Source organism: Ilyonectria robusta (genome assembly GCF_021365365.1).
Source record: "Ilyonectria robusta strain PMI_751 chromosome Unknown BGZ61scaffold_19, whole genome shotgun sequence".
NCBI lineage: Eukaryota > Fungi > Ascomycota > Sordariomycetes > Hypocreales > Nectriaceae > Ilyonectria > Ilyonectria robusta.
Window position 1 is genome coordinate 329,548 of NW_025764453.1, and position 10,713 is coordinate 340,260.

The 10,713-nt window shown below is 52.8% G+C and overlaps 3 protein-coding genes and 1 non-coding gene across 4 annotated transcripts; 3 read left to right on the plus strand and 1 right to left on the minus strand.

Annotated features, from left to right (window-relative positions):
• Nucleotides 1-622: 622 nt before the first annotated feature.
• Nucleotides 623-2,090, plus strand: BGZ61DRAFT_481634 (uncharacterized protein; the record flags this gene model as incomplete). Its single annotated transcript, XM_046249313.1, has 3 exons — nucleotides 623-820; nucleotides 880-1,309; nucleotides 1,372-2,090. The coding sequence occupies 3 exons, from the start codon at nucleotides 623-625 to the stop codon at nucleotides 2,088-2,090; spliced, it is 1,347 nt and encodes a 448-aa protein (XP_046100322.1).
• Nucleotides 2,091-5,251: 3,161 nt separating this feature from the next.
• On the plus strand, nucleotides 5,252-7,344 carry BGZ61DRAFT_73664 (pantothenate kinase). The gene is made up of 3 exons (XM_046257028.1): nucleotides 5,252-5,735; nucleotides 5,889-6,171; nucleotides 6,238-7,344. Exons 1-3 carry the CDS (start codon nucleotides 5,361-5,363, stop codon nucleotides 7,029-7,031), a joined length of 1,452 nt encoding a protein of 483 aa, XP_046100323.1. The 5' UTR covers nucleotides 5,252-5,360; the 3' UTR covers nucleotides 7,032-7,344.
• A 337-nt stretch (nucleotides 7,345-7,681) lies between these two features.
• BGZ61DRAFT_552406 (uncharacterized protein) lies at nucleotides 7,682-8,496 on the plus strand (the record flags this gene model as incomplete). Its single annotated transcript, XM_046255529.1, has 2 exons — nucleotides 7,682-7,909; nucleotides 7,999-8,496. The coding sequence occupies 2 exons, from the start codon at nucleotides 7,682-7,684 to the stop codon at nucleotides 8,494-8,496; spliced, it is 726 nt and encodes a 241-aa protein (XP_046100324.1).
• A 306-nt stretch (nucleotides 8,497-8,802) lies between these two features.
• Nucleotides 8,803-8,893, minus strand: BGZ61DRAFT_t167. The gene has a single exon. It is a non-coding gene; the product is annotated as a tRNA-Pro (tRNA).
• Between the last annotated feature and the right edge of the window lie 1,820 nt (nucleotides 8,894-10,713).

Below are 10,713 nucleotides of genomic sequence, written 5' to 3' on the forward strand. Positions count from 1 at the left end.
GGTGCTCAGCTCTGGATACACTCGCCCCCTTTGGCTTCTCTTGGCTTTCCCTGGCTTCGGCGACGATGGTGATCCAGCGTCATGACCCCATGGGGCTGTCGTCTCTGCCATGGATCCTCTCTTCCCGCGTTCCTCAGAAAACTCTGGCCGCCTTCGCCGCTGCCATCGCAGCCTGGACATGACGCTACTCACCACTAAGGTTCCCTGCTAAGATAGTCGACGGGCAAGATGGATTTCCCATGATCCACCCTCCCTAAGGGTTTCCTTCTTCTTTTTTCCCCTTGCATCTGGGGCCGTCTGTCCCTAGTGGCACCCTCACCTGCGGACGGCACTGGAGGATGGCAGGCCGTCCGCAGGTGATGAGTGGCAGCCGGGTATGGGACATCTGGTTTGCAAACACCCCTACCTGCGTCGTGGAGGGTGCCACAACCCACCCCGGTGGCCGAGACTTTTCTTGTTCTCCGTCCAACTAGTTATTTAAATCCATACTGCTTCCCGTCTCCTTGACCCGTCTCTTCTCTGCCAAGTTTGTCTAGTTCTCCATCTCGCTCAAGTTTCACCCTTGGCATACCGAACTCGAATCAATCCCCGTCACTCTTTTATTTCTCTTCACGTACTCAACATGGGCCTCTTGCCTCTTACCTACACCCGTCCCAAGCATGTGGACCGGGACTCCTGGAACAGCTCGTCGGGCGGAGACTCTTCCTGCTCTGACAACGAGAAGAGTGATGGATCCGTCAAGTCTGGCCAGTCCGGCCAGTCGACTGGTATCCCAGACTCGTTGGCTTTCGACAAGATCATCAACGGCGGCACCTGTCCTGTCAGTTTCAGTCTCCGCTATCCACCCGTCTACTTTGATACTAACTGTGATACCTTCAGCCCATGACTGTCCGTGACTTCATGACCTACCTCATCTATGTGGAGCACGCCGCCGAGAACCTGCAGTTCTACCTCTGGTACAGGGACTACGAGAAGCGCTTCAACGAAGCCGACACGGCCGATGTCAAGCTCGCCCCCGAGTGGACCCAGGCCATGCACGAGGAAGCCGTCGCCAAGATCCGAAAAGAAAACGTTGACAAGGTTCGGAAGGAGTCGAAGGGAACCGAGATGTTCAAGGGAACCGACTTCGAGAAGCAGGGTGGTGAGAATGTTGTTGACAATGCCAACCCATTCCACACGCCCCCTCAAAGCAGCCAGGGTGAATCCCCTACCATGTACACAGCCTCCAATGCTGCTCCTTCGACCAACGCCTCCAGCTATCAGACACAGGCCTCGGAGGCTTTCCAGTCCGCTGGCGTTCGTCAGCCATGTAAGTCTAAGACGTCCGCAGATACTGCTGCCCAGGAGACCAGACGCTAATCAACTTGGCAGTCACAATCCAGCCTTTCCGCGAAGAGATTAACCGTGTCATTGTGAACTACATCATGGACGATGCCCCGAGACAGCTGAACCTATCTGCGACTGAGCAGAAGGCGGCCATGCTGGCCCTGTCTCACACTACCCATCCCAGTGCATTCCGAGGCATCTTCAAGACCATCGACTCGAGCTTGCGCCACCAGGCCCACCCCAACTTCGTCAGGTGGTCTATCTGCAACGGCAACCCTGCTCGTGTCTTCTTCGCTCGCGCTCTGGGTGTCGGTCTTATTATCGCCGGCTTGATGCTGGGCGTTATTCTTTGCCTCAGCAAGGCCGGACGTGGCTACCGTGCCCTGTCAGCCATTGCCCTCGTCCTGGGCATTAGCACACTCGTCGCGGCCTACAAAGGCATGTGTGTTGTGCTGCACGGCATGCACCACCGCCACATTCGGCCGTGGGAGCTGTTCGTTGATAGCGAGAGGCTCAACTCCCTGGAAAAGCGCAGCTTCGACTCGTTCTCTTCGTCCAACAGCTATGAGGATGAGCCGTGGATCGTCAAGTACGAGAAGCGCAACATCGTGCGAAAGGTCTTTGACCGTGAGGTTTGGATCCAGGAGCCTGCGTTGCGACAGATTCAGGACACCATCTTCATCCAGGCTATGCTGGCGGCGATTCTCCTAGGCGGTGCCATCACAGGCATCTTGGTTGCCGTCCCTAGTGGCAACTACTTCTAAATCTGAGGAGACATGACGACTGATGTCATCTCCCAACACACCAAAAAAAAAAAAACCTTTCGGGTACCTTATCTTCTGGTGGCTTACACTCTTTATTCATTTTCCTTGCCTTGTTTCTTGGTTCGTCGGATTTTCTAATACCCTATTGTGGCCGTGGTTTTGGCAATGTTGAGGATGGAGTTTTTTTTCGGTTGGAGAGATGCCAGGGGGGGCTGTGTCTTTGGGGCGTCTTGGGAGGATGGTTAACAGAGACGGTATGATGATCTCGAGCCGTGTGCGATTGATTTCCTTGTGCAGCTGAACGTATCTATCTGTAGGAATATGGTAACTATTTGGGTCGTATTTGATAATCTGCTTGGGATACCTGAGAAACCACACGTGGTCGCGTGTGTTCGTGGTGATTAGCTTGGCGTGCGCAATGGATTTGGTGAGGTTCCCGTTCTGGTCAAGGCGCAACTCAACTCAACCCCACCATTACATCCGGGTCATCGGTACCGGTACATACATGGTCGATCAGCGGTCAGGTATCCCTTTAACAGTCCTAAGGCAACACTTTGGCTTGGCGCCCCACATCACCCTAGCTTTAGCCGAGGTACCTAGAGTGACGAAGAGTGCGGTCAGAATCAACCCCACCTAATTCCTCATACATCTCATTCTCTGTATCCTTATGGATTCCCAACTCCCCCCTAGCCAAGCAGTCAACGCATACGATGACAATAGCTTCATTCGCGTTGATAACAGCAGCCGCCGCGAGCAGCCGGCTGATAATACGTGCCGGCCAATTGAAAATCCGGTCCCGGATCGCGGTTACAACTTCGAGCCGATGGACCTTCCAAGCCGGGCCTCTGCGATAATGACCCTGCCCCAGCAGCCGCTGCTGCTATTCCAGGAATTCCTACCTATTTCCCTAGTGGAAAGATGGGTCAGCTTTACCAATAGCTGGGTTAGTTACCTGTTGCGGCAGCATGAAGCTGGAAGCCGCCGGCTGCGGCCACAAGCTCGGCTGTTGACTTGGAAGCCGACCTCTGTTGCTGAAATCTATACATGGATCGCGATCCTAATTTATATGCAAATTCATATAGAGCCACGGATTGAGGACTATTGGAAGGTTTCTAAGCCGCAGGAAAACATCCCCTCCCATCCAGTAACCCGATGGATGCCTTATTATCGGTTCTATTTACTATCACGGCATATCCGTCTCTTTGACTTTATGACTGTTGATCAGGGCCCTGATGTCAGCTTCCTAGGCCGGACCTACAGCCGGGTTAACGCCTGGTCTGACCATATACAGCATGCGTCTACTATCTTCCTTATTCCGGGTATATCTATCGCTGTAGATGAGTGTATGGTCCGCTTCCTTGGCCGGTCCCTTGATACAACAACCGTCCCTAATAAGCCGATACCAACGGGCTTCAAAGTCTGGGCTGTGGCCCAACAGGGCTATTTCTTACGGTGGATTTGGCATAGGCCGGGCCGGAAGTTCGGGCCCGTAGGGATCCGGCCGGCTCGACGGCTCCGGCAAGGGTCACAGCTACGGGAGAGCCGGCAGCGGATACGAGAGAGGATGATCTATCTGAACCCGACCCAAGCCGTGGTTGTTGCCCTAGTAAATCTGCTGCCGGCTTCCACATATCACGTCTTTCTTGATAACCTATTCTCTTCCGGTAATCTCTTTCGCCGGCTTCGTCAGCTAGGTCACGGGGCCACAGGCACAGCCCGCTGTAACTGTGGTCTTCACACATCCCTCGTTAAGCTCAAAGCTTCCGATAACACTGCCGCCGGCAGCCTCGAATTCAACGCCCTCAAGGCTGTCCCTACGGTAGATAATCAGGTCAGTCATAAGGACGGAATTCTGCTGTATTTCCCTTACTAATTTATCTGCCGCTAGGTCAATCAGATCGTGTGGAAAGACAACGCCCTCGTGCTATTCTTATCAACCGCGTTTACGGGCAACGAAAGAAGCGACTGTAAGAGGAAGAGACCGACAGGGGACCAAATGCAGTCACGGCCGATACAGCATTTCTTTGGTAATGACCACGTCAAGCTGATTTCTATCCCGTCTATCGCAGCTGCTTACAATCTTGAGATGAACGCAGTAGACTGCGGTGACCAGCTATGGTCTTATTAGGGCCCTAACCGCCGTGTGCGTAGGGGCGGCTGGAAGGCCCTTGCTTGGGACTTTCTATTAGAAATAGCCCTCATCAACAGCTTCCTTTTACAGCTAAAAGGGCTGCCACAGTGGAAGCCGGAGTTATCGCAGAAGAGTTGGCGGCAACGCCTTGTTAATAACCTTATTGCAGCGTACGCAACCCAAAGTCAGGCGCAACAGCGGTTTCGAACGGGAGACGAATTTACGCCTGTATCACAGCACAATTAGGTCCGAAATAAGAATCCGTCGGCATGCCGGGCTTGTAAGAACGTACGGCTAGGCGAGGGTCGGTCGCGGCAGCCGTTGCAAGCAGTCAGCGGCAACAGCCGCCCGAATGTGCGGAAATCACGGTATCGGTGTAAGCAATGTGATGTAGCTCTATGTAGATCGGGGAATTGCTGGGACTTCTATCACCACCTAAAATAGGTGGGGGCCGAAGTACCGTTCATTTGTATTACTCTCGTTGGCCCGCACCCCTGCCACTAGCGTATGTGTTGCCTTAGGACTGTCAAAGGGATAAGGTGAGGTAGCCATCGCGTACGCTGCGGTGTGCGTTGGAGCTCTCTGGATTGGTTCCATTTACGGCCCCTCGACGATCTATCTTTCGGGTGAGCCGGAGAAGCGGAGGCGGTCGTCACGAGGCCGTTAAGCCGTCAAGCCGTCAAGCCGTCAAGCCGTGTACCAATATCCATTATCCCCAACCAGATGAACCATGGCACAAATGACTACCGACCGAACCCCCTTCGGAGCCTCGGCCCACCGGCTTCAACTGGACAAAGGTGGAAACTGCTCTTATCGATAAAGCCGAACCCCAATGTGACTACTACTGTATGGAGTATGGAGTATGGAGTCGGCGTGCCCCTCCACAAGCCGGCTGCTCCAACGCTCTTCTTGGAATATTGACGTCTCCTCCCTCTCCCTCTCCTTCTCCCCTTTTGTCTAGGTACTCTCCGCATAATCATCTCTTAATCTCTACTGTTCACCGGCTTTCCCCCCTTTGCCTTGGTCCTCGGCTTGCTGCCGTAGCCCGGCCCTAAGCATCATTACTCCCGCCCATCCCGTCCGCCTTCCCGGCCTCTCTCGCCAACATCTCAACAGTTCCCGCCGCCGCAAACAAAGCCATGTCGCCCGCCTCCGAACACGAAGACGCCGTACTACGGGCGACGAAGGTTGCGCAGGATCCACCGCCGCAGGCGCATTCACACGACGTTGCGCCGGCATCAGCAACAGCAACGTCGCCCGCGCAGCAGCCGTCACCGCTGAAGCGACGCCTCCGCACAATGACGTCGACCGAGGAGATTGACAGCACCATCAACCGCCCCGGCAGCGTCAAGATCAATGTCCAGGGCGCCTTCATCGTCGACCCGGACACGTCGACGCCGGCAACGGGGGGTGGTGCGGCGCATGCGAACGGGCGTGTCAGTCCGTCGCATCCAGAGACGAGCGATATTCGCCTGCCGAACCACACGGCCGTCGTGAGCCATATTGCGATTGATGTATGTATTTGCCATTGCGGACGGTGGCGTGAGGCCCTGGTGTTGGAGAGCGGGGATAGTGGCCGTGGAACCACCAATCCCCCCAAGACAACGCCAGACATGACCAGTTGGATGAATCACGTTGGCTAACGGGCGCAATTGCGCGCAAAACAGATTGGCGGCTCGCTGGCGAAGCTCGTCTACTTCTCGCGCGAGGTCGATTCGACCGACCCGGGCGGCCGGCTCAACTTCCAGAACTTCGAGACGGACCGAATCGACGACTGTGTAGAGTACATGCGACACCTGCGCGACAACCAACTGGCTCTCAACGGCTCGCAGCCCGGCGAGTTGTGCGTCATGGCCACCGGCGGCGGTGCCTACAAGTTCTACGACAAGATCCGCGAGGCGCTGGGCGTCGACGTGCTGAGGGAGGATGAGATGGAGTGCCTCATCATTGGTAATTGACATGCCCTCTTGTCGCTTTGGGTCTGTCTTGCATGAAGCTAACCAGGCGAACCTCTAGGCCTCGACTTCTTCATCACCGAGATCCCCCGCGAAGTCTTCACCTACTCCGAGGCGGACCCAATGCAATTCGTTGTTCCACGCGACAACATCTACCCTTACCTGCTGGTCAACATCGGCTCTGGCGTGTCCTTCCTAAAGGTCACAGGTCCGCGCTCCTATCAGCGAGTTGGCGGTACCTCGCTGGGTGGTGGCACCCTATGGGGTCTCTTGTCCATGTTGACTGGCGCGCGCACCTTTGACGAGATGCTTGACCTGGCAGGCCACGGAGACAACGCCAAGGTCGACATGCTGGTTGGCGACATCTACGGCACCGACTATGGCAAAATCGGCCTCAAGAGCACCACCATTGCCTCATCGTTCGGCAAGGTCTTCCGCATGAAGCGAGAGGCCGAGTCCGCGGCTGAGGACTCCCCCGTTCCTCACGACTCTGAGGCGTCATTTTCCGGCGCCGACGTCTCCCGCTCTCTCCTTTACGCCATCTCCAACAACATCGGTCAGATTGCCTACTTACAGTCGCAGATTCACAACCTATCCAATATCTACTTTGGTGGCTCCTTCATCCGTGGCCACCGCCAAACCATCAACACACTGAGTTACGCCATCAAGTTCTGGAGTCAAGGCGAAAAGCAGGCCTATTTCCTGCGACACGAGGGCTACCTCGGGTCCGTGGGCGCCTTCCTCAAGAGGCAGCCCCGGAACTGGGGGCGCAGGGGAAGCCTGGAGGGTATGGAGGAGATGGCCGAGGCCAGGAGGAATCAACGCGAGGCAGAGGCTGCTGCGAGCAGCACGTGAGAGGAGTGGAGGTGAAGAGTCTTGAAAGTGGGACAGAAGAGGGGGTGGTGATGTTATGCGAGGGCGGAGACCCATCGGACGAAGACAAAAAAACCTCACATCAAAAGCACCGTCGGCCGAGCCTACAGCTCGGAGGAAGGAGAAAGAGGACCGGGGAACACAGCATACCCTTGTGGGCTCGACCGAGGCGCACTTCATTGGCGTTCAATTGATTTGGGTGGTCAAACAAGTTTCTTTGGCTGAAGCACAGCGTAGCACGACATGGCACGGCGCATGATGAAGAGCAAGAAGGACGACTCAGAGGAGAACCACCGAATTTACTGGATCCAGGACCGAGGAAATAATGTGTGACATATTATACATTCAGGGGTTGATGAATTGTACGACCATAAAATACACAAACTACGCACTCTCCAAATAGATTTGAGGCCGTGACTCAGGAAATGCCTTCGTGCTACTATGTACCTACGGCTTGTGGTGTCGTGGTTTACTTTTGCGACGCAAACATAGCAGGGTTTAGATGAGAATGTGGTTAATTTGAATCCTCTCCCGTGTCTTTTAGGAATGGTACTTGGAGCAATGTTCTACTACCATAAACAAAAACAAATCACCAATATCGTCAGCCATGGTAAACTACAACGCGGAAGTAGATGACTGCGGCATCTGCATCGACGACGGGGAAGCTTCACAAAGACAACATTGTGGAGCTGCACAGGTTCCTGTCACATATTACTCGTCATCCAGGTCGTTGGACGCCTCGTGGCCTGGCTATTGTGAGGGCAGCTGTTCCGGATGCGAATATAAGTGTGAGAGTTGTGAATGGTGTTGCATTCAAGATTCTTGGGAAGAATGGGAGACGACGGACGAACACGGTAGCTGTGAGCGCTGTGTGATGAACCCACACGAATTGGAACAGGTACGAAATTACTGCCCCGAGTTTCTCAATGCCTGCTCATATTTTGAATAGTCTGGTTGCGGCCTCAACCGCTCTTGTGAACGACGCAGGGTAAGCCCGAATGGCGGACCAAGCAACTGCCACGACGGCGCAATATACGAGCACGACACAGCGAACAGGCGAAGCAAAATATGGAAGCGAACGGGGAGATGCCCTAGGTTGGATGATACGAATTACTCATGTCCCAACGCACGGGAATCGCACAGTGACAGGTGCCATCCCATCGAGGACTGGCTGCCAGACTTTGACTGTCCCGAGAGGAGCAGGACGTGCCACAGAGAACATGAATACGAGCACTGGAGTACTGATGAAACTAGAGGCGGTATGAATACGATGGAATGTGGGCACAGGGATGAAAGGCGGTATAGAGACAATGCTGGAAGGCATTGGGGATATAGAAGATCAGAGAGCAGGGAGGGGAGGCACGTGGATACTCGGAGGAGAGGTTTGAGGCATTCGGCCAACGGGCGTTCTCGCTCGGGAGTTCGAAGGGTCAGATTTAGAGAGTGAGCCGAATATACGAAGGGAGAAGGAGGTTAAAAATGGACAATGATATTTCAGCACAATAAAAAGTTTCTCTTACTCATTCACCCACTATGATGTGTGAGCAATACCACTGAGTTTCGAAGACACTTACTCCTCGACGCTCCTCAAAGCCACTTGACCACAACAGACAGGACTGATCAAACCAGGACGATAGAATTTGACGACCGGTAAGGTAGAGAGTAAGTAAAGTAAGTACACCAGTACAAAAGAAAGAAGCTGACTTCCTGAAATCTCGAGGGTACAACAAGTGTAAGAAAAGGCAAAAAGGAAGGGTCTGGCCGGGGATTGAACCCGGGACCTCTCGCAAGCTAAGCTGTAGGGTTTTCCCTAAGCGAGAATCATACCGCTAGACCACCAGACCGGTGAATGGATCAGAAGATCCGCTCTGTGATTGTTGGAAGGTAGTGCGATATTGCAGCTTATGGAGGGTGCGTTGAGTCATTTTCGCTCGTATTATTTTCCTTGTGTTTTTTTTGTGTGGCTGTGGGACCTTTTTTCTTTTTTTGGTCGCCGGTATTTTAGTGGGGCGAATAGCGGCGCGGGAGGCCCGTGCAGTTACCAGATACGGCAATTGATTAATGAGTGGGGCTGGTTGTGGCAGAGTCTCTTGCGCGTGTGAGGCGACTCGGTCAGTGATTCTGGTGAGATGACTCAGATGGGGTGACTCAGAGGATGATAATATGTATGGGAGGGACTGGGGGTTAGTACTTGTTCGAAAAGAGAGAAGGGGAAACAATGTCAATGCTGCACTGCCGTTCTTTGTCGTTGTGCCTAGTTTCAAGCCCGAAGACGAGAGGAAACTGACTAACAGACCGCATATAGGCAGCAGCCCTTATTGCAACCACAGACTGGCCACCTTGACGCATATCGGTAGAGATGTGTGGCCTTTTGGATTGATGGTACATGGCCAGTTTGTTCATGGAGAGGTATCGTGCTAGACTGGCACTCTCTCTGAGTGTTATCAATGTCTTAGTAGCGCTTGAAAGAGCTGTGATTTTAGAGGGAGGATAGGAAACAAAAGCCAAATGCAACAAGGTCATGGGGAATAGAGGCGCGCTGCATTCGAGTGGATGTCATTCAGCACGGCATTGACTTGAAAGGAATGACTGCATTGTGTAGAGTCGAAGCTGTGGTGATCAAGGTTAAAGCAAGTCTCATGCGCAGTTATTAATTTCAACAATTCTAGACTTCTAAATTTGCAACTGATAAATTTTAAACTAAACCGGCACCCGTTTTTATACTGGCAAATGGGAACGACTGCGAACGGGGTTGGCTTGGGCGCGTAAGATGTGATACCTTTTTTGAAGACATACCGATAAAACGTGACAGGGTGGTGTTGTGTAGTGCTACGCGTGAGAAGGCTGGGAAAGCTATAAAGTTGAGATTGTCTTTCTTGGATAGAATCGGTATAGATACTAGTCTTGAAATGCCGGAGTCTGTTCAAATTACCTCAAGCTCAATTGAAGTTATATTCGAGCAAAGAGCTGCATATAAAATTATATATTATCAAGCCTTTCAACCCTTATGTCGGTGATAATATTTGAAGTTGGAAAACAAGATTTACCTATAGCGAGGTACAATTTGGTGGTTGCAATGTTAAACTCCCCCTGACCCGGCTCATCACGATGCCGCATTGGCTGTTTCTCTAATACCGGGAACGTAGCCCTATTCGTACATGTGTACAATTGTTTCACAGAAGCCTCGGATAGACCAATGTACTAGACGTCTATGTACAGTCAAGGAGGATATTTTTAGGCTCAAAGCCTTCACTGTTGACTAATTTTAACCCAATAAATACACTAAAAGTCACCGTGGAGCCTGGACATGGCCCGTTCTCGTAAAAGATATTGTATTGTACAAAATTCGTACCGACGACGTCGGCTGAGGTAGGCTGAGTTGCTTCTTCGAAAATCCGGCTATCGAAAACTATGTCATCCATTATCATGCTCCTTAAGTCTTTCGTCTGGGATATCGCACTATTGAACTGAGCCAGTTTCTGGCTAGAGATCCACGGTCAGCAGCTATCTACTGAGATCCACACTTGGTGGGACACATATCTGCTCTGGTGCCATTAGGGAAGTATCGCATTTCAGAAGGTGCTTCGGCACCGGACGCTTACCTTCGAGCGTGTCCAGGCCGTTGATACATCTCAGTGATCTACTGTGGTGAGCCTCGACAGTG